This window comes from Alligator sinensis, unplaced genomic scaffold, assembly GCF_000455745.1.
Source record: "Alligator sinensis unplaced genomic scaffold, ASM45574v1 scaffold1298_1, whole genome shotgun sequence".
NCBI classification, from domain to species: domain Eukaryota; kingdom Metazoa; phylum Chordata; order Crocodylia; family Alligatoridae; genus Alligator; species Alligator sinensis.
This window is the reverse complement of record NW_005842192.1, coordinates 284,820-305,849: the sequence shown is the minus strand read 5'-3', so window position 1 is coordinate 305,849 and position 21,030 is coordinate 284,820. Positions and strand designations below refer to the sequence as shown.

The window sequence follows — 21,030 nt, the reverse complement described above, 5'->3', positions numbered from 1 at the left end:
CAGAGTCGGTCTGGATTCGAAAGAGTCAAGCTCTACTTTTTTAGCAGCAGGAAAGTATTATAAAGAGGGATAAGTCAGAATTAGTCTATGAGAATGGGATGGTGACAAAATGAAGTACAAATCAGAAAGACTGCACATGGAAGGATGTTTTGATTTCATGGGCTTGCCTATCCCCAACGCTAAACCACAAGAGCCATTAAGGCCAAATCCTTCTCTCCCCTCTTTTCAGAACAATTCTCGTTAACAATAGGCAGAGGAAATCAGATGCAATTAAACAAGATCTGCTTTAAACTAAAGGAAAAGCAAGAATTAAACTATCAGTCTATCCCTAAATCAAGCTCTTAGATCTAGGTAATGCAGCATCTCAGAGAGCATTTTGTAGTGCCAAGCTGGCAGTAGGTTCAAGAAAGCAATGGCCCATTTAATGAAATCCCCTTGTATAACTCAGCTAATGAAGATTAGGTCGGGGAAAAAAACTAGATTGGTGCAATGAATATGGAGGAGCAAAGGTTACTACATGGGGAGAAGAGGTGAAAAGGTAACCAAAGGCATTTACATCGGGTTCTTGGCACAGTGGAAGATTAGCACTATAAATGGTGCCTGATTACATATTACAACTACTTCCTCCTTTTATGCAAGAAATCTGTTTGAAACTTTCCAGCTGAAATGGGCACAGCCACTTTCATGTGTACAGCACTAAAAAGATGCGGAGCTACAGGATCGCAAGTGGTGTTCCCTGAAGCTTGTGTCGCTTGGTGAAGTCTGCAAATCAAGGGGGAAAAACTACCTATTGACTGGATGGTAATGACCTGTCTGTGACCAATTACAAGCTCAAGACTTGACTTGAGTATTATCAAGTCAAGATTAGCACCAACATCTCAATGCCAAAACAGAGCAAAAAGCTACCATCCAGAGGACTACAACATGCAGGAGATGTGTATACATGAAGCTGCACCAGCCTAAACGCTCTGCCTGCCATCTCATCGATCATTTCTATTCCCCAGTCTTTCGCTTATTATGTCTTCTCTTCCTCTGCACCTTGCAATATTTGTTCTCCAAGTCTCAGCCAATGAAAGGCTATTCTTTTCCAGTTACAAAACGGAGTCCATTTTCTGCTGTGTGCTCCCTCTCTTCCCGATTGCATTTCTCTCCTCCACAAATCAAGACAGTCTCCCCAGTTTTGCATTCCTATTTGTCCTGAATGGCTCCTCTTTCCCCACATAAGTCTCCCTACATATCTCTCTCCTGTGCTCATGTACTCATTCCATGCATACCACGAGCTAGACATTTAATTATAATGCAATATCTACAAAGGGAAACAAGGAAGAAAGGACTATGCAACAAGGCACAGACAGCAGAAGCCAAATAAACTCAAATATGAATGAGCTGGATCATCCACTATGCAGTAACAATAGTTTTCATGTACATTACACCTTCCCTCTTCATTTGAATTTGGCATTTGTGTATTAAAAAAGTGCCAGCTGGTCATGTCAAGAGATTGACCGAGTCCATTTATCCAGAGAAAGTGCACGGCACAAGGAATTGGACTGTATGGCTTCTCAACACTGCCCTACCAGGTGTCTCAACTATGACTTGGGGCAACTATTTCCAGGTCTAAGATAGCTCTGTCCTTCAATCCTCAGCTTCACTGCTCAGACTACCAGCAATCACACCAACTGCAAAGGGGCATTTTGTACAAACACTTGTCCACTGGGCAGTGGATTGTGACAGTGACAGAAGTCACCTTGCTCGAGCCAAATCTGTTAATCACTCTCAACCCGAGACACATTTTTTAACAGTGACTTGGAATTCAAGGCTAACAGCCCTTTAATATTTCCCCGAGAAACCCAGAGCTTTAGGAAGGTACTATTTAAAACAACGTACTGGGTAGTTTAAGTGGATGCTCTGATAAGCTTAATTACAACTTAATACTTTTGCCCTCTCATCAGGAAGGTTATGTTATCATCTGCATATATAAAAGGCTTGTGAAGGGAGATCCTAGAAGTTCACTGCCACCACCAGAGAGGCACAAATATGACCCTAACCTGGAGAAGTGTCTTACGGCAATGCTATGGATTGGGTTGGCATTGCCAATTCTGCTCGAGCAACTTAATTCTCATGCTGAAGCAGAGCTTCTTTGTGTGCAAGCAGATGTATAAAGTTACTGAAGCTCAGGTTACTAATGGTTTGGGCAGTTGTGCTCCAGCCTCTGCAGACTGAGATAAACAGCTAAGAGTCTTCAACAGCTGGACTGCCTCCAGGAGATCACCACCTTTAAAATGCTTGTGCTAAATGTGAAGTCACAATCTTTTCCATCTTATAAACTGAAGTTTAAAGGGAAAGAACATGATCAAAAGAGCCGGTTGAAGAAAGCCCAGCAGTTTCCTATATAATTACTGCAACCCTAAGAGCAGGAATTTATCTCCCTCAAAGGGCAGCACATGTGAAGATACCCAATGCATTAGGGGCTTATGGGTCAAGAACACCAGGCCCTCACCAGCGCTTTTCACCTACAGGCATCTGGAATCATTAGCCATCGTGCCATAAAGTATTTATGGAAAATGTCACCAAGTACGCATCAGTCCCACAAAGGCCTTACCTGCGTGAGTCCTGGCGCAGTCTACGTTCTTGTGAGAGCTAAAGCACACGTAAGAATTGCATTTAGCCACCACCTGCTACCTGCTGTGTGTTGAGTGACCCTTACCATGTCGAGTACGTTTTCAGCATGGGGGAATACATGCACCACTTCCTCTTCCAACAGGAAATGCCTGCACAAACCCATGCTGAAAACTTACCCCGTTGAGTAGTGTGCGTGTGTCTGTGTTGCAGTGAGTTGTGTATTACTGGCTGATATTCCTCAAGGGTTCAGGAGTCCAAATGGACAAGCCTTGCAAGCCAAGGCAGCTGCCCTGTGTATAGAGGTATATAAAAAGATAGCTCACTTAATCCTTTCATGCCAGGAGTTGGGATTTTCCCGGAGCGACGTCCATTGCCGGCAATGGACGCACCAAAATAACGTCGGCATCAATGAGTTAACCACCTCTGTCCTCTTTTCACCTATTATATTTCTCATGCATCATCCAGCTTCCCAACCATCTTCCTGTTTCTTCACAGTATGCACGCTACGTTCTCTCCCTTCTTCAGCACGGAGTTGAAAATGGAGTTGAGAAAAGGAGACACATGGTCAGCTGGTGATGTTAACAAGCTCCTTGCTGCCCTGAGAAGCTAGATGGAAATGGTTGAAATTACAAGGGGGTCATCATCAAGATCGGGGAGGACAAAGTGTAAGTTACAAGACTTCAGACCCTCCCGCCCGCCCTTCCTCCCACAATTTAATGTACAACCTGCTTTATAAAGCTTGGAAGCACCTGAAAAAAAAAAAAAAAAATCACCTTTCTGTCTTCCCACTTTAGTGGCAAGATAAAGCTGATGGGGAAACACAACCAGCTCTCATAAGAAGTTTAACAGGTCGACAGATGACATTGCTATCCGTTCTTCTTCAATTTAGAAACACCGTGCTCTGTTAAGTGCACAAGTATCCCTCCTGTAGCTTAAGGTCTTAGGATTTATCAGCCACTTCAGAGCTGTATCATCCTGGCCTGACCGGTTTGCCCCCAAAAAAACAAAAAACCCAATAGAAAATGTCTCAACAGGTGAAAGCTGGACAGAAGCAGTTAACTCTTAGTGCCATGATAATGTACAGAACACAGCAGGATAAGGAGATTTTCATAGGTTTAAGACTTAATCCTGATTTCAGATGCATAGGTATGTGGCTGCTTAGAGCACCACGACACCAACAACAGTGGCAAATACCCATGTACCTAAAAAATCAGAACGTCCTGTTATGAAAGGTTAGTGGTGTCCTCGGGGTGGTATCAGGTGAGGTACAGCACAGCAGATCCCAGGGGGAGGAAGCAACTCCGTATCTCAAATGGCAATTCGGACGGGTAATGATTCCATAATGGACCAAGAGCTTGACCAAACGGCTTGGGATGCCTCGGGCAGGATTACTCCAAGCTCAACGGTAAATGCAAGCGTCCTGGGAGTCAGCACTTGGTGTTAAAATGACACTGTCAGATCAAATTGGGCCCCGAACTACCATTTTATGAAACGAGAGGTTTTGTGACACTTAGATTTTCTTTAATGCCTGCAGCAGAATCAGCTATTTTAAAACTACTCCCTTCAGCATTTGCAGTCCAAACACTGAAGTATGAAATCCTGGAAGTGAAAATGGCTGGTAACAACATAAATAAAAAGGAAAGCTCAGGGATCTTTTGTCCAAGGTAAGGAAAATCCAAAACAAAGCAGCATGAAGTGAAGCACGAGACTTCTGGCTTTTCAGTTTTAATAATCCAAAATATTAACAACGTAAGGAAAAGGATTTTTTTCCCCCCCCAATACACATTTAACCTGACAGTGTCCCTTTTAAGTGAAGGAATCCTGAACCCCTGGCAGATTACATACACTGTAGACTAAAGCTGCCAATTTACTGCATATACACGGGGTAAGGAGAAGTGAACATCACCATCTTGTTTTCATATGTGAAATAACGAATACATTTTATCTTACGGCAACAACATTTCTTCCCCATTAGATTTAGGACATCATAACTCTAGGCAACCACCTCTGTAACCGCACAAACGTTAGATTCTTTTGAGAAATGTACAGGTAAAAAGAAAAATTCTTCCTTAAATATATTCATTTTTTGGTATACAATGACCAGTCGTATCAGTGGTTATGGAGGGTCGAGTGAGTCGCACAGGGAACAAAGTCTGATGAATTCAAAGCCTAAATTTAAATCTCCCATAGGGGCCAAGGAGAAATGAACCTCAATCCTCCTGTTCGGCGTGCACATAGTCAATTCTCTTTACTAGTCTCCTCTGAAGCACCATCAGTTAATAACTATAGGTAGCAAAATAATGCCATGGGTCACCTTATGGTGTATTATTTGGACAGAACTAGCAACCATGATGACAGAAATTCTACTTAATGATTTAGGATGGGCAAGCCCTCGGGTTAAATGATGGGCAAGCTTCCTGCACCTTCAACTGGCCTTGCAACCAACCCCAAGACCCTTGGTGGCATAGGACAATCCTGATAAGAGCAGCATTGCCATCTCATTTGCAAGGAGATGCACGGAGGAGGACATGACAAGACCTCAATCCGTTAACTTCCTGGCCTCTGCTGTTATCTTTGCTAGGACAGATAAGGGACTAGTGCAGCTTCAAGCCTTGCTGCTCTCCAATTTGGCATCTTTCCTCTTTGGGGGGGCAACCCTTCCACTGGGATGCAGAGGCTTCCACCCCCTTTGCTAAGTCCTAATGAGGTGTTACTTCTAAATTAAAAGCAACGCCCCTCCACCCCTTGCCCCGTCTCTACTCTTATAAGGAGCTGATCTGGTTGAAACGTTGGGTGAAGCAATGGGTTTTAGGATCTCACACACTGCTCTAGAAGTCCTACAGTGGCCCCCAATTTTCAAGGGACAAACTGTCCAGCCTCAGTGGGTCCTGCTACAGCACCACAGTAGGTTTCTTGCTAGAGACTGGCTGACAGAGCAGGCTGCCTCGTTGCTCGGCAGAGGACAGCCTGGTGCCGAAGAGAAAAAAAAAACCCACCTCGAAAAGTCAACATGGTGAGCAAGACAACGGGTTTTGTAAGAGGGAGGGCATCAAGCATCAGGGCCCTCTGAGCACTTCCAAAGATGCAAATGAAATCTCGGATTTTGCTGGATAGTTAGCTGCTCTGAACATAAAACCTTGGACCTCTGGGAGTTAACGTAGCCATAAATGTCAACGTAAGAGAATATTGCTGGAAGACAACAGTCTCCAAATGCCACACGAGTTGTAGCTGAAAGGCAGATATTTGCAGGACAGGCAACAACTGAAGGCCTTGTGATAATGGACTTGACAACTAGGTCAGTCATTCGGCACGTCGGGAAGATATACCTCGGGACGGCCGAGCCAAAGATGCTCGCTGCACCATTTTCTGACTGATTTACGCAAGCAGGCCTGCAAGTGAGCAGCCATCCAGCAGTGCCCAAACCATCAACAAATGGCTTTTTTGGGGGGGAAAAAAAACAGGGCAAATGGCAGTGGGATGAACACGCAATTCTCTCTCAGTGGTCACGTCGAATTCATTGGTCCTTTTCCTTGAAGAGCGCACAGATGTCCTGCAACCTACTATAAATCCCATATGGTATAAATCTGCTACAAAAGGGAATGCACAGAAAGTACTTGGAGACATTTTTGATTTGTTGGTTTGTTTTTTACCGAAATCCCTCACTGAAGGCAGGCACTGCTATTTGCTTCACGTGAACATTGGCAAACAAGGCAACATCTTAACGTTACGCATGCTCAGCTGCGAACAGCTCTACGTTTCTCTTTATCACAATCCTGCTGCTGCAGCCACAGTTCTTACCTTGAGGTCTTTCCAGTTGTCTAGCAACTTGGTAGCCAACTCGCTCACATCCACTATCTTGTCAGTCTGCTCTTGGCTCCTCTCGCTCTCTACGTCAGACACACCTTCCTCTTCATCTTGAGATGGCGTTTCCATGGCAATGGGCTCTTCTAGCTTTGTGCCGTTGCTCTCTTTGGCCTCGGCTTCGGGCTCAGTCTCCAGCTCAGCAGTCTGGGGTTTGCTGCTGTCCACCGGGGCATCGATAGCAGCTTTGATCTCCGGCGGCTGCTGCTGCTCCTCCTCCGGCACCTCCGCAGGGGCACTGTCCAGCTGGTCCAGGTCTTCTTTGCCCTCCTTCCCCTCCAGCTCACTGGTAGTATCAGAGATTGCACTGTCCATGCTGTTTTCGCTTATAATTTTGAGCCTTCGAAATACAAGCTTCTTCGGGGTGTCCGTCTCGCCTTCTATGCTGTGTTTGGTGGAAAGGTCTGGCGTGTTGAGCGGTGTGTGGGCCCTCGACGTATTCTCACTCGAGTAGCCATCCCCTTCGCTGAGCTGCGGGACAGCGGTCTTGGTCTGAGCCCAGCGCTGTATGATAGGAAGCACTTTGCTCTCCTCCAGCATGTTTTTATTAGGTATGGGCAAAAGCTCCAGCGTCTTCATGAACTGTTTACAAAAAAAAACAACAAAAAACCCACAACTGTTAGAGTTAAAACTGTCACTCGGCACTGGACCAATTTTGTTTTAGACATCCAATTTGAGGACAGCAATTTTTTCTAAGAGGAAGTCACTTCAGCAACATTTGAAACAGTCGTATTCACAACAAAAAAAGTTAAGGGAGATGCCTCTCTCTTTAGGACTGAGCTAGGGTAAGGCTGCCAATGCCAAGGGAGTCCATGGTGTCAAGTAGATTAAATGTATAGCCGGTTGAAACTCAACTGAGCTCCAAGAGCTTGTACACTTCTAGGCGATCGCGACTCTGAGGTTTACACCTAAATAACCAACTCCAAGACACAATACGTCATATAACAACGTGCTAATGATTAAAAGTAGCTAACCTTTTAACTTTGGCTTTGTTATAGGGATCATTTTCTGTACAATTAAGTCGATCTCGCTCTAACTTGGCTTTAATTAGAAGTTGAAAGCTGCAAATGAGAAGTTCTTTGAAAGTGTGGCAACAGCTATTTTACTTACAACTGAATGAATGGAAGTCATTAACAAAAGCCAAGATCAATCAACCTTAACAAGATCCAAACTCGCCTAACGTAGCAATATTACAAAATTCACCTGATGCCAGTGTCTACTTAAGGCACCCACTGGAATTTGTGAGCTTTAAGTAAAAGAAATCCACTAATATTCTCCTGGGAGGACATCACTGCTAGCAAAACATGCCCAATCACTTTGGCTTAAATCTTGGCTGGACAAGATAAGAGAAAAATGCACAATCCTGCATTAGGGATTAGATAGACTGCATGACTCTTCACCTCTACAACTACGCCTGTAAGACTTCTGCAGCTACAGGGAAAAAAACACCCCCCTCCCTCAAAAAAAAAAATACCACAGGAGACTGCTGCTAGGTTTAAAAAACAACCCATAATCTCCAAAGCTCATGGTGGTGGGGCAGGGATCAATAGACCTGTTCACAGACTTTACCATGATGCATATGCAAAACCTGACAAGGAGTTAAGTCTTAAATTTTATTGTATTTGCATTTTCAGGGATTAAGTAAAAGCAGAACTATTTCATGCCTTTCCTGCACACAAATTAAATTCCAGCTCCTGATTTTATGCTCTCAGCATCCACTTGGAGGGAACTCCTAATGCTTTATCAGTCTGAAGCCACTAAACCACCCCATGAAAAGGCAGCAATTGGCTCTCTTAGGTCATTTTGGTCTCTAATGAACAGAAAAAAAATAATTTTTCAAACAGTAACTGAAAACAAAAGAATGAAATAAAATATCACTTCCATCTGAAGACACCACATACTACAGAGCCTCTGCTAAGCTTGTGGCTGCCATATTCGATGGCAGACAAGTCATTGCCAAGGCATGGGCTCCTTGGAGAGGGAGGAAAAAACGGCTTTGGCTACCCAAATGACTTCATATGATGACAAAAGAGCTGATAAAGCAATCAAATTAGGGAGTGGGCTATATTCTTAATCTTTGGTTCCAATGAGAAGCATTCTCATTTCATCATGTCTTGTAGATGGTTTGCCACATTTGAAGATGCATTTTACCTCTTCTGCCCATTTCTGATCCAAGCCTGAATGGCTTCAACCATCCAGGCTACTGGATGGAGAAGATCTGCATGAATCTTTCTAGTCTAGCTTCGGAGAGAAAAGACTGCGAGACAAAAGCAGAAGAATTCAAGGCTCCAGTGCAAGAGCAAGGGGATGAGAATACCAGGTTTGACAAACCCAAGGAGGCCGTGACTCAGGGAATACAAGATCAACGTGAGATCCTGGAACTGCCTAAGAGAAGAGACGAAATCTGGCTTTTCTCTGGAGGCCAGAGAACCACTTTGGGAATGTACTCTCTCATTAAAGACTGGTTGTGGATTCCAAGCACTCTCCACCCCAAAAGATCTGGATTCAACTTGTTGGAGTTTCAAGTTATCCACCAGAGAATGACCTTTTCCTGGAAAGCACATGATTCACAGTACACTTATCTGAATCACCAGGGGAATGAGAAGCCTGTGACAAGCATGAGACAATCAGTATGTCAAGTCCAGATTGTACACAGAGTACAGGCAGGGCCATGGTTACAGCCATGGCTTGAAGTTGCCTCTTAGACCCTGCAGGGAAATTCCAGATTCGAGAACATGAAGGCTGAGCATCTGACCTCACTTCACACGGACGTAGGATGGAAATTTAATCTGAACTCACTGCTTCCGACAGTTTAACAGGATGAAGATCCATCTTACCTGCTGAAAGCAGGGGACCAGACAGGAGTCTCGCCAGTGCCGGAAGAGGGTGTAACGCCACAATAATCATCTGTGCGGAGTATGGAACAGAAGCAAGCACCTATAGCCCCTTCAAGATGAAGGCCAACCCAGTAGCAATAGCTCTAGTACTTGAATTAACCATTCATACCTTTCCATAGGAAGGAACTGGCACTGTGACTAAAATGGATACTGCAAACCACTCTGGTTTTTTTCGCTCAAGTCCACAGTGGTTTCATAAAGGGAGCAGCACAGATCTTCCAGAGAGAGTCGCTGCTGCAACAGGACTCAGTCTTTGAGACCTTTCAGGTAACCCACATGCTTGGACAAGTCTCTCTTCACAAGAAGCTCAGGTTAACGCATCAGGATGGAAAGGAGAGGAGCACTGACTCAACAGATGCCAAACACTTGTGCCAGGACTGCTGGCACTGAAAAACTCAGCAGCAGAGAAAGCATTCATGCCAAGTGTGGGTTGTGTACTACAAAGGTAGAGGCCCAGCATCTCAGAGAGTGTGGTCTATGATAGCATAAAGCTTGACAACGCAGGAGACTAATGCATCTCTCATCAACGATGGAGACAGTGAGAATCAAGCCTAACAGGATAGCATGCTGGGGCTCAAGAGCTAGACCCAAGTTAACAGATGCTTACCTAGCTGAAGTAGTTATGGCCTGTTCAAGAGACATGGCCATGGGGTGCCCACCACAGCACAAACCACTTTAACAGAAAGCATTTTTTGAAGATCCTTGTATTTTCATAAGGGCAAAATACCTAGTCACTTTGAAAAAAGGTGTCAATGTAAGGGCTATTTTCTTAAGCTTGCACCAAAGAATATATTCAGTTGGTCTACCAAAAAATCTTCAAGCCCATCTGAAAAGCAGCCAGCAAAGTCCTAATCCCAAGCAGAATATCAGCTTTTGTTCATACCTGAGTATAACAAACACCTTTTATAAGCAATCTGGGCTTTTCTAAGGTGCTCCTGTAAAAAAAAAAAAAGTTGTAAACAGCTACAAGAACACAAGTCATCATTTTTGATTGCAAATGTCCTTGTATTGGTCCCCTAGGTCACTATTATTTTAATTAGATGGATTAGAAGACTGGGTGACAAGGAAAAGATACCAGCCCAGAAGAAATAAAAAAAACTGAGGAAAAAAAAAAATCCAAAAGATGCTATGTAACAGCTGAGAGAAACAGCTAAGCAAACAGCACTGGCATAAGAAAGTTATCATTTCAGCTAAGAAAAATAAACCAAGGTTTAGGCATACATCTGTCTTGACCTCAAAGATAGTACAGCTGCTACTACCAAATGCAGCTGTATACTACTGCTACTAGCAAATACTACCAAATGCACCTAAGTCTGAGAAAGCTTTTCACAACAGGTCTTTTAGCAAAATCTTTTTTTCCTTTTATGTTTCAGTAACTTGTTAATGGAGGTACTTGTAGCTATTATAATGATGGACGTGATACTTGTAGCAATTATAACCATCTACAAAATGGGAATTGGACTAGATGACTTCCAGGCATCCCTTACAGCCCTACTTCCCTATGTGATCTAAAGCTACATTTAGGACATCCCAGAACAGAATGTCTGTCTGTCCTTTACACTTGGCTATGTCATTAATTTATGTACAGGATTAGGAAATCCACAAAAGTAAATCCTTTCTAGGTATTTAGGGCTTCTCATGGGTGAACATAATGTAGAGAAAAAACTGCTGTTGTGGGGAAAACGACACAGTTTTCAGCACACAGTAGTACACCTGGTTTTTGTTAACACTTTACATATTTTTATATACTCACATGCACACTCACTCTCCCTCTTCTGAGCATAAATCAAGCTGCTTGCAAGGCTCCATGTACAAGCCAGTTTGTAAACCTGGCCATCTAAGGCTGGTACTGACCTCTAGCTGGAGTTTCAGGTTGTTAGCGGTGCTCCCTCTCCCGTCGCCCAGCTCCGTCATCCAGATCCAGAGGAGAGATAAGCCATGGCATTCGAGGAAGGACTTCAGGCAGGCTTGCGAATGCGTGTTCTAGGTGAGCCAAAAAGTACAGAGTTCGGAGGAACAGTCAGCAACTTCTCAACAGGCGAAAACTAGGCAATATCAGCAAGTGGAGACTAATTCCTGAACTAGGGATTGGTTACTGATAAAAACCAAGAAGCACGGAAAGCAGAGAGCCAGGACTAGTTTCCTGTCAACATCACAAAAAACTAAAATGGACAAGAGCAACTGTACTAGTGCAATACTGCTTATGGCACTATTATAAGCATCTCCGGTGGACAGCTACTATTACAGAATAAAAACCTAACAGGAGGCTAGATAAATAGAAAATCGGATATAACTAATCTTCACTGAGTTGAATGAAAATAATAAAAAAAAAACAACTACCCAGCAGACTCCTAGGAAAAAGCTGGTTGTAAATTAATTCCAAGATAGCCAGGCTACTTTTCTCTGGTCCATTTTCCTTTTCCAATTGTATTTCATCAGACGGCTTAATATATTGCTAAAAGGGATCATTCTTATCCAAGTAAAGTTAACCCTTTTATATCAGTCTGTAGAAACAGCCATTTTAAATGAACCAGTAAGGCCACAGCACTCTTTTAATCCTCCAAAAAGGCAAATGCTAACAGTAAAGGATGGGTGCTACAAAGTTATATGCAATTACAAACCCATGCCTTTTTCCACTCTAACAACAACTAAACTCATGCTCTAGTTATTGAAACAAGTGGGAAGCCTGATTTTCCTTTTTTTTTTTCCCTTATCCTCTACAGCCATTTAAAGGCATATTAGGCAAAATAAAATTCTGAATGCAATCTGATCCCCTCCTTTCTTCCCCCTCATTGGGGATCTTCTCACCTGTATGAGTTTGAGGCAGGTGAGTTTCTGCTCCAGTGTCTCTATCCGAACCATCAGCCGGGATAAACTGAGAACTTGGTTCTTATCTGAAAGACCTTCTCCGTTCTCCAGCAGTGCTTCTAACTCCCCATCCACCTGCCAAGACAAAGCAATTATACAACTCTTCAACTACCCTGCCAGACCCACAAGCTACCATCCCACAAGATGTGTTTACCAAGTATTCTGGTTTCAAGTTTGCCATTTCACATATTAACATAGGATGGTGGGGCAGAAGACATCATCTGCTATTTAAAACAAGGAATATTTTTCCTTCAATTACTGAATATTTGGTACTTTGAGCTTCACAAATGGAGGTCTACTCCATCAAAATTGCATGCTGGGGCAGTAACAAGACATTCACTCTGAAGTCTAAATTGAGCAGAAAAAAATGCCCAACTGTCTGGAACATTTACATTTGGATATTAGGAAATTATTTCGATATTGGGTTGAATAGTATGAAAAACTCTCACTAAGAGGGTATTAAAGCTCTGGAATGAGTTACCTAGAGAGGCTGGGGAGTCTCCATCCTTGGAAGTTTAAGGCCCAGCTTCACAAAACCCTGGCTAGACCATCTAGTTGGTCCTGGTTTGAGCAAGGGGTTGGATTAGATGACCTCTTCATAATTTCATAGTTGGTCGGGCTGGAAGGGACCTGAGCAGATCATCAAGTCCAACCCCCTGCCATGGCAGGAAAGAGCACTGGGGTCAAACGACCCCGGCAAGATGTTCATCCAGCCTCCTCTTAAAGACCCCCCAGGGTAGAAGCCAGCACCACTTCTCTTGGAAGTTGGTTCCACATCCTAGCCACCCTGACTGTGAAGGAGCGCCTCCTGATGCCTAGTCTGAATCTACTCTTGAAGTCCCTTTCCTAATTTTTCTATGATTCTATGATTTATAATCAAATCTACAAATCAAAAGCATTGATTAATGGTTTAAATCTACTTTATAAATGATTCAATAGGATATTTAACCCAGGCAGCCTTCATAAACAGGTAGAATATTAAAGCTTTCTCCTACAACTACAAATACAAAAATGAAGCTTGCTGAAGAAAAGGAACACATCATTCAAATATATTTATCTATTTTAAAGGTGAACACAGCATTCTTTTTGGTCTGGAAAATGAATTAAAAAAAATACAAAGGTCAGTTTTTATAAAGACAGATTCTTGCATAAAAACATGGTCATTGAAATTTAAGCTTCTAGCTTCACAAAGTATCCTCCTGACTAAATAAATGCAAATGCCATGGAGGGAATGGTGGTTAACTTTTATGAAAGCAAACATCATTTTACAGGCAGCGAAAGTCTTCTTCCTAATTTCTGACCAGGAACTTGCATCATGGAAGAAAAGAAAAAACAGAGGGGAGGTGGGGAGGGAAGGTGTCATTCTCCTTTGGCACCTCTCCCAAGAGTTTCCTACGCTGCTGGTCACAGCTACTATTAAGACCACTGCTATGGACCAAACAAAGCAATCGATTCAGCGACATGGCTGAATTCAGGTCATTTTGCCAACCTGATAGAGAAGGATGTGAAAGCCAGAAAAGGCTCTGGTTCTACATAATGCATTTCATTAATACAGAGCTGCAAATGCAACTAGAACTGAAGCAGTCCCAACAGACAACCCGCGTGTTTGTGCGAGTCCTTGCAAGCTTCACTGCCTTGAGGCCAAGGTGGTTGGGGGGAAGGCTCACATTTCACACCACAACTTACCCAGCTTCACGGGAGGTAGGGAACACCTGCACTATGTTGTGTGCCAAATGGCAGTAAATGTGTTCAACTGGGACCTGACCGCCTATTCCTGGTGGAAGTATAAGACCACAAACAATGTCCGAAGTTTAACAATTAACTGGTTTTTCTGTAAATAAGAAGGGCTCAAAGTCCATGTTTGAGATAGTAAGTGCATAACAGTTACTCTATTTGCCTATGAGGTCACTGTGGTACCAATACTTTGTGCTGAAGCAGGGTGGGAAATAGTTTCAGGAACCATTCTGTTCCTTGCAGGCCTTCAGCATGTTTTCTTGGTTTTATAGGCACCTGTGTCAGTGAGATATTCTGTCTTTTGGCAACAGTATTCTGCTGAAATCCCTATATCACTGTCTTCTGATCCCAGCACAGGACTGTATTCCTCTTAACTGCTACTTCAACAAGGAAAATGACCTGCTCTGGCACCCGTTGTGGAAGAGGCATCGTGCCTGAAAATGAACCAGGGTTGCACTCACCGAATCCTTCTTACGAGAGCGCTCCTTTTTCATTTTTCCACCTGCAGCTCTGATGCTGACCCTGTTCTCTCCTCCAAGGTAACCCCGGCAGTTAGCAGAGCCGCAGAAGCATTTCTGAGCCTCTTTGCTGTACAAGAGGCACAAGCAACACACAAGTTTAGTAAGAGAGTGATGGCACTCACAACTGAGTTATTGTCCTACTCAGTAAGTGTCTTTCAAATCTACAGGAAGGGAAAAACCATTGCTGCATTATATTGTCAATTTTAGCCTTTTTTTTCTTTCCATTACCTGACTTCAAACACCAGCAAAGGAGCAACTGAGAATTTGATTTTATTAGTGCGTGTGCGCGCGCACACAACTTCTTTGCTCATCGTGTGATTTGTGTGCTTTGTTACCCATCTCCTCCATTCTTTTCTAAATATGCTGCACAAAACAGAACTTTTAGCCAAGTTTCCCCCCTGCAGATGAAGACCATGCAGAGGACTATGAACTCCTGTGCAGTCTTTTGTTCTACTTGATGCTCTCCCACCCCAAGTTAAACAGACCTCTTCTACTGAACATACTGCCCCTCTTTAAAAAGTAAGCCAAAAAAAGATATACCAGTTAGCCTCACTTCAATACCTAGAAAGTTACTGGAGCACATATCATAAGGAAGGTCATCTGCAAGCATCTGGAGAAAGAAAGTCTGACCACCCATATATTCAGAAAGTTCCTCCTAATCTTCCACCTAAATTTGCTCTGCCATGGTTTAAGATCACTGCTTCTAGTCCTGTCCCCTACAGCCACAGAGAAAAGCCCATCTCCATCTGTTGTATAACCGCCTTCCAAGTATTTAAAGACTGTTATCAAATTCCCCTTCAGTCTTCTCTTCTCTAGACTAAATAACCCTAGCTCTTTCAGCTTTCCTCCTAAGGCTCATCTCCCAGGCCTCTAATCATTTTTGTACTCTGCAAACTTGCACTTGTTCTTGTTGCATCTCATTGGATTGAAATATGGACCATCTCTCCAATCTATCCACGTCATTTTGGATCCTTGCCCTACCCTCCAGATGGTCTGCAACTCCACCCAATTCGGTGTCACTCACAAATGTGCTAAGTGAGCACTCGATCTCATCATCCAAATGAGATGTTGAACAGTACCAGAACCAGGATAGACCCCTGGGGGAATGGCACAATACCTCCTCCCAACTAAGTATTGAGCCACTGATGACTGCTCAGTGAGCACAATAACTCAAACGATTATGCGCCCATCTTACAGTACTGTCATCTAGTCTGTATTGCTTTAGCTTGTTAATGAGAATGTCCAGGGAGACGGTGTCAAAAGCCTTGCTAAAGTCAAGGCATATCACGTCCACTGCTCTCTTCCCCATCCACAGAGCCTGTCCCCTTATGATAAAAGGAAATCAAGTTGGTCAGGCATTACTTGCTCTTGGCAAATCCATGGCTATTCCTGATCACCCTGTTCTCCTCTCGGTGCTCTACGATAGATTCCTTCAGGACCTGCGCCATGCTCTTTCCAGCTATCGAGATCAGACTGACTGCTCTGTAATTCCCCAAATCGTCCTTCCCTTTCTTAGAGACGGGCATTATATTTGCTCTTTTCCAATCATCGGGATCTCACCCAACTTCCCCGGGGTCTCAAAGAAGACAGCTGCTGGCTCTGAAGTTACCATAGCCAATTCTTTCTGTACCCTCAGGTGCATCTGCATCCCCCCTGGCCCTGCTGATCTGAAATAAACTGGCTTTTCTAAGTAACCCCTAACCTGTTCTGCCATTACTCTGGCTGTTTGTCTTCTCTATTTCTGCTGCTAACTGCATTCGTCACCTCATAGCTGTCCCTATTTTTGAAGGATGAAGTAAGAGAGGCATTAAAATATTTCTGCTTTCTCGGCATTAGCCACAACTAAACTGCCTTCTGCATTCTGTAAAAGACCTATGGTTTCTTTGGTCTGTCCCTTCCTTTTGACAGATCTTCCTGTTATGGAGATACAAACACTTATCTTCAGTTCCTGGCTCTCTGTTACAATCTAACTGCCCAAAAGCAAAAGTTCATTCATCTCACCATCTCTTTTAACTGATTAAAAGGGTCTTCTGTATTTCGCATCTTGTCAGAATCCCAGATCATGGGGAAAAAGGCTTGGTATGTTACTTAGCATGCTATGAACCTCTAGGCCCTCAGCAGTAAAGATCCCTCCCCCTTGTCTTTAAATGAGGCATAACACAATTAACAGTGTTAGCTCCCCCGGAGTGGTGTCGAACAGGGAGTCTGCCCTGTGGGAGGGCAGAGCTGAAGGCAGAGTCTGGATGTGGACCAGACTCAGTGGGCTTGGAAACTTGAGGAATCCAAAGGTTGGGTCTCGTACAGAAGAGCTGTCCTTCTCTAGAAGAGATTAAGCGATGCCTGCAACAATAAATCCTAAATACGAAGCTAATTTTGACTCGTTTGAAATAAATCTCTTCATAAAATATGAAATAAAGTTATAGGTATTTAAAAAGTGATAACGCATCTGCTTGTTTCACTTCATAAAAACTTCCCAATCTCGAACAGTCCATAAACAATTCACGTAGCTGTCAGCAATTTGAGAGGGCTAAGGAGATGTTTAATAGTCAAGACAAGCTTGTCTGCTCTCAAAAGTTTGCATCTTTACCTGAGCAGAGCACCCTCTTTTTATGAGGGTAACCCTTCCTTTATAACCTGATCCTGGACATCAATTTATAATATCCAATATTCAATTCTGTTTAAAAATACAAGTTGCCTCTTTCTTATGCCAGATACTACCCCCAGCATAGATGCAGGCATCCCATTATGAAACAAGAGGAATCAAGTGCCTTGTCTTAGGATTGTCGCAAGAATTGGACTAGTGCACCTTTCCAAGTACACATGATGGTCAGATAAAACAGTTAAGGAGTGAGGGAGTTGACCTACAAGGACAGGCTAAGACTGAAAAGATCAAGCATGCAGGGGGAAAAGAAACACCATCAAGCTTGCAAATATTTGCAAAACTGCAAAATACTAAGATACAGGTGAGTTGAGGAATTATTTAAAATGCTAAAAAAGGGGTACAGCTGGGGATAATTAGTAACTGGATGAAATTAGGAAAAGGAATACTTAAGAGGAATACCTAGAAAACTGGCAGAAAAGCCCTCAAACTTGGAATATTTAAAGCAAGACCATAAAATACTCATCTCGTATAGGAAGGGACATTGACAGATTAGCCAGATCAGCCTTTTTTATTTCTAAACTCCAATTCATTTACCACCGTGCTCAGACACTTGGATTCTGAATTAGACGAGACTTTTTCAGTGGTCAGTCGCACAGATTTCTTCAGCACATCATCACTCAGGGAGACCTACTTATAAGCGTACAGGCAGACGAGTAGAAAAGATACCTACCCATATCTCTGGAACTGGTAGTCAAATGTTAGCTCTGAGCCTGATGGGACAAGCTTGGTGGTGAAAAATCCAACTCTTAGCTGTCCATTCACGGTCCACTAAGGCAGGAAAAAAAAATCCCAAAACAGTGACATTGGTTAATACAGTTATCTAGGCTGGACAGGACTTTTTATTAAATTAAGGAGATTCAACACAAATGACATTGCTAATCTTCCAAAAAGCAACACGCATCTTTGATTCTAAAATCTCAATCTGGAAGGGTTGTACTACCCCATTTCCAAAGTATATATTTGCTTTTAAACAGCAGTGATTGAGCAAGATAGAGATGCAAAGGTTGATGATAAAAGTGTTCCATTTGGAGTCTTTTACCACTCGCAAGCACACAAAATTGGAGACCTCCAAACAATAGGTTTCCTTTTGCAGCTCACCTTTTGTGTCTCGCAGTTTGGTTCACAGCTGTGGTTCATGAAACGGGAACAGTTTCCTTTCTGCGTAGCATCTATTATCTGAAAGGGAAAAAAAATAAATATAGCACAAAGCACTCCTCTTTCCCCTCGACTGCTGCAACGGCAGCTGGAGGCACTGCCTGCATGTACGTATCAAGATGAGAATGAAAACTTCAATAAAAATTGTAATCATTCTTTCCCTTTTCAGCCATCTGCCTTATTTGCTTAGGAGAGAATGGGTTTGCAATGAAAAGCCTGCATGAAAAAATAGGCTATTGTTGTTTGGTTTCAACTGCTAGAAAACAACATGCGTTTCTCCACCGTTCTGAGCAGGAGTGGGAAAACTTCACATTACAAAGTTTCCCACATCTCGCGTTCATAGCAGTATCTACAACAGCAGTTCTCAAACATTTTTGTAACGTGCATCATCTTAATACAAAGACTAGGCTCATACAAAGACTGTCCTACTGTGTATAGGTGCAGAGTACGTGGGGGCCCGAGGGCCCTGACCCCGCTCAGGGAGAGGATACAGTGACCACCCGTCCACCCAGACAGTCCCGAAATGGGAACATCAAGTCCCGCCCTTGCTGCTGTGTGCACTCTCAGGGAGAGGGGAATGGGGGGGGGGAGGGGAACATGCCCCCCAGATCTGTGTGCAGGGTGGGGGCAGATGCGGGGTGCCCACTGCGGCCTCAGGGGTCCCTGCCCTGCTGCCCTCTCCCAGGGAGCCCTGCGCCAACTGCCGTGGTGAGGCACCCCTGCCCACCCAGCAGCAGCAGGGGCCACAACTCTGCGCCACTGCTCCCACCTCACCATGGTGGCCAGAGCAGGGCTCCAGGGACAAGGCGGCAGGGCAGGGAGCCCCGAGACCACAAGCAGCCCACATCCACATCCACCCCCACCCCACAGACAAATATGGGGGGCACATGCCTCCCCCCACATACTCCTCTCCCCAGGAGAGCCCCCAGGGCAGGGAGCCCTAAGCCCACAGTGGGCAGCCTGCATCCACCTCCACCATGGCCCTGCTCTGGCTGTGTTGCCGGGGGACATAATTTTAGGCCCCGCTCTGTCCAGCAAAGATAAAAGCCATCACCTACATGCAGCTGAGCACACCACCTCCCTACATCCCCAAGTTCATGGTCATGTCACAGGCGCATGGCAACCACAGAAAATGCTTACGTGGAACAAGTGAACATTTAAGTTTGTTTCTGAGCCGATTTACGGCAAAGCTATCAACACGGTAACCATACCTGAGAAGAGTAAAATATGTAGCTGTTGAGGGGAAGAAGTATTATTTTCATGTATAAACTTGGCATTTAGTGCCTTAGGACCCATAAATTGGAGGCATGCAGACTTACTTGGGCTTATAAAATACTTGGACCTCTGCAGTGGGATCTTTAATCCCAAGAGCAGGGACCTGTGAGGACACATCAAGAACTTTTGGTAGTAGTTTAATGCCACTTGCACTGTATGGTTGAATTTAAGTCAGCTGAAAGTGCCCTCAACTGAAAAACATGGATCCAGGACTTGGAGGAAAAGGCTGCTATTTGTGCATGGTACCACCAAGTCGAGTAATGCCAGATCTATTCCTAGCAGAACATGTGCCACCCAAATGCTCATATCAACAATACTGTCTTTTTCCCTACCCCAGCATGCATACATAGCTTCTGTGACCAAGCCAGCAGTACTCACCTCATCATTTTTCAGAGCCATAAAGTAGTAGTGTATGTTCTTGTTGCGAGCATACTCTTTCACCCGGGCTTTGAACTCTTTGTGATCCAGCACTTCTCCACAGTACTCCAACACAAACGTGTTACTGCAAAGCACAAGAGCAAAAAGCATCATTATCGGCTTAGGAACAAACCAGGTTAAACAAGGAAGAAAGCCAGCAGTGTTCACCCAAACTCACGGAGTATCACACAGCAGCTTCAGAGACCTGCCAACGTGACCAAGATTTTTTGTTTAACAGCTTTATATAGTGGGCAATTACAACTGAATTCTATTTTTTTTTTTTAAATATTAATACTACACTATTATTTACAAAGCAACCTACTAGGCCTTTTAGAGAAAAGTGTATACATTGCTTTCCATGGAGGGTCTACTTTGTAAATGCATTAGACTTTGCTAAGGACACGTTTTGATTTGAAATGCATAGGGAAGTTCAGCAGAAAATGGAGGGGGGAAAATTAAAAGGTATTCAAGTCTGCCTGCAGCAGCTTTCTTCTAGAACTTGCTGATCGGGGGGAGAGGGGAGAATGAATCCTTCATGACCTCATGGAACGAGGAATCTCATATTAGAGAGAAAAAAGACCTATAGCACAGTCACTACAAGATTCCCCAAAGAATAATCTCCAGGGCTTTGGAAAATCTGGCCTGAAGTGATCTCAGCACCTTGTTTTCCATGAACTCCTGTAACCCATGGTCCAGGCCACTACATCCCTTGCCTCCACAGCCTGCAAAGCCAGGTTTCTACTGCCTATTTACTCGACGATCCTGCATTCATAAGCCCGGTTCCTCCACCTTACCAGCCTTGACCACTATCTAGAAAACCTGGCCCCTAGAACACCAGGCAGCCCCAGCTCTTGCACCTCATGACTCAAACCCGTCCTTAACCCTCCCATGTGGTTCTCACATGGAGCAAAGTGGTTTTTCCAATGGCTCTGCCTTTCAGTAAGGATACCGAGTTGTTCCCAAAGCCATAGGGAGGGCAGTGGCAACAGTTTTCAGATGGGCTGTCTCTTTCCATCTCTTT

The 21,030-nt window shown here is 43.8% G+C and overlaps 1 protein-coding gene across 6 annotated transcripts in view; it reads right to left on the bottom strand.

Annotated features, from left to right (window-relative positions):
• SETD2 (SET domain containing 2) overlaps positions 1-21,030 on the bottom strand; it is a 116,696-nt gene that overhangs the window by 61,387 nt on the left and 34,279 nt on the right. For 5 of the 6 annotated variants that reach the window (XR_003094712.1, XM_025207373.1, XM_025207374.1 and 2 more), the window contains exons 5-11: positions 19,971-20,094; positions 18,261-18,338; positions 17,833-17,930; positions 14,441-14,567; positions 12,186-12,320; positions 11,232-11,360; positions 6,418-7,062 (exon numbers count right to left, since the gene is read on the bottom strand). Coding sequence is in view for 4 of the 6 variants with exons in the window: in XM_025207373.1 (XP_025063158.1) it covers positions 6,418-7,062; positions 11,232-11,360; positions 12,186-12,320; positions 14,441-14,567; positions 17,833-17,930; positions 18,261-18,338; positions 19,971-20,094 (1,336 nt within the window). In the remaining 2 variants the exon portion in view is untranslated. Of the gene's footprint in view, positions 1-2,942; positions 3,226-6,417; positions 7,063-11,231; positions 11,361-12,185; positions 12,321-14,440; positions 14,568-17,832; positions 17,931-18,260; positions 18,339-19,970; positions 20,095-21,030 lie in introns of all 6 variants that reach the window. The other variant, XR_003094713.1, reaches the window with a different exon arrangement.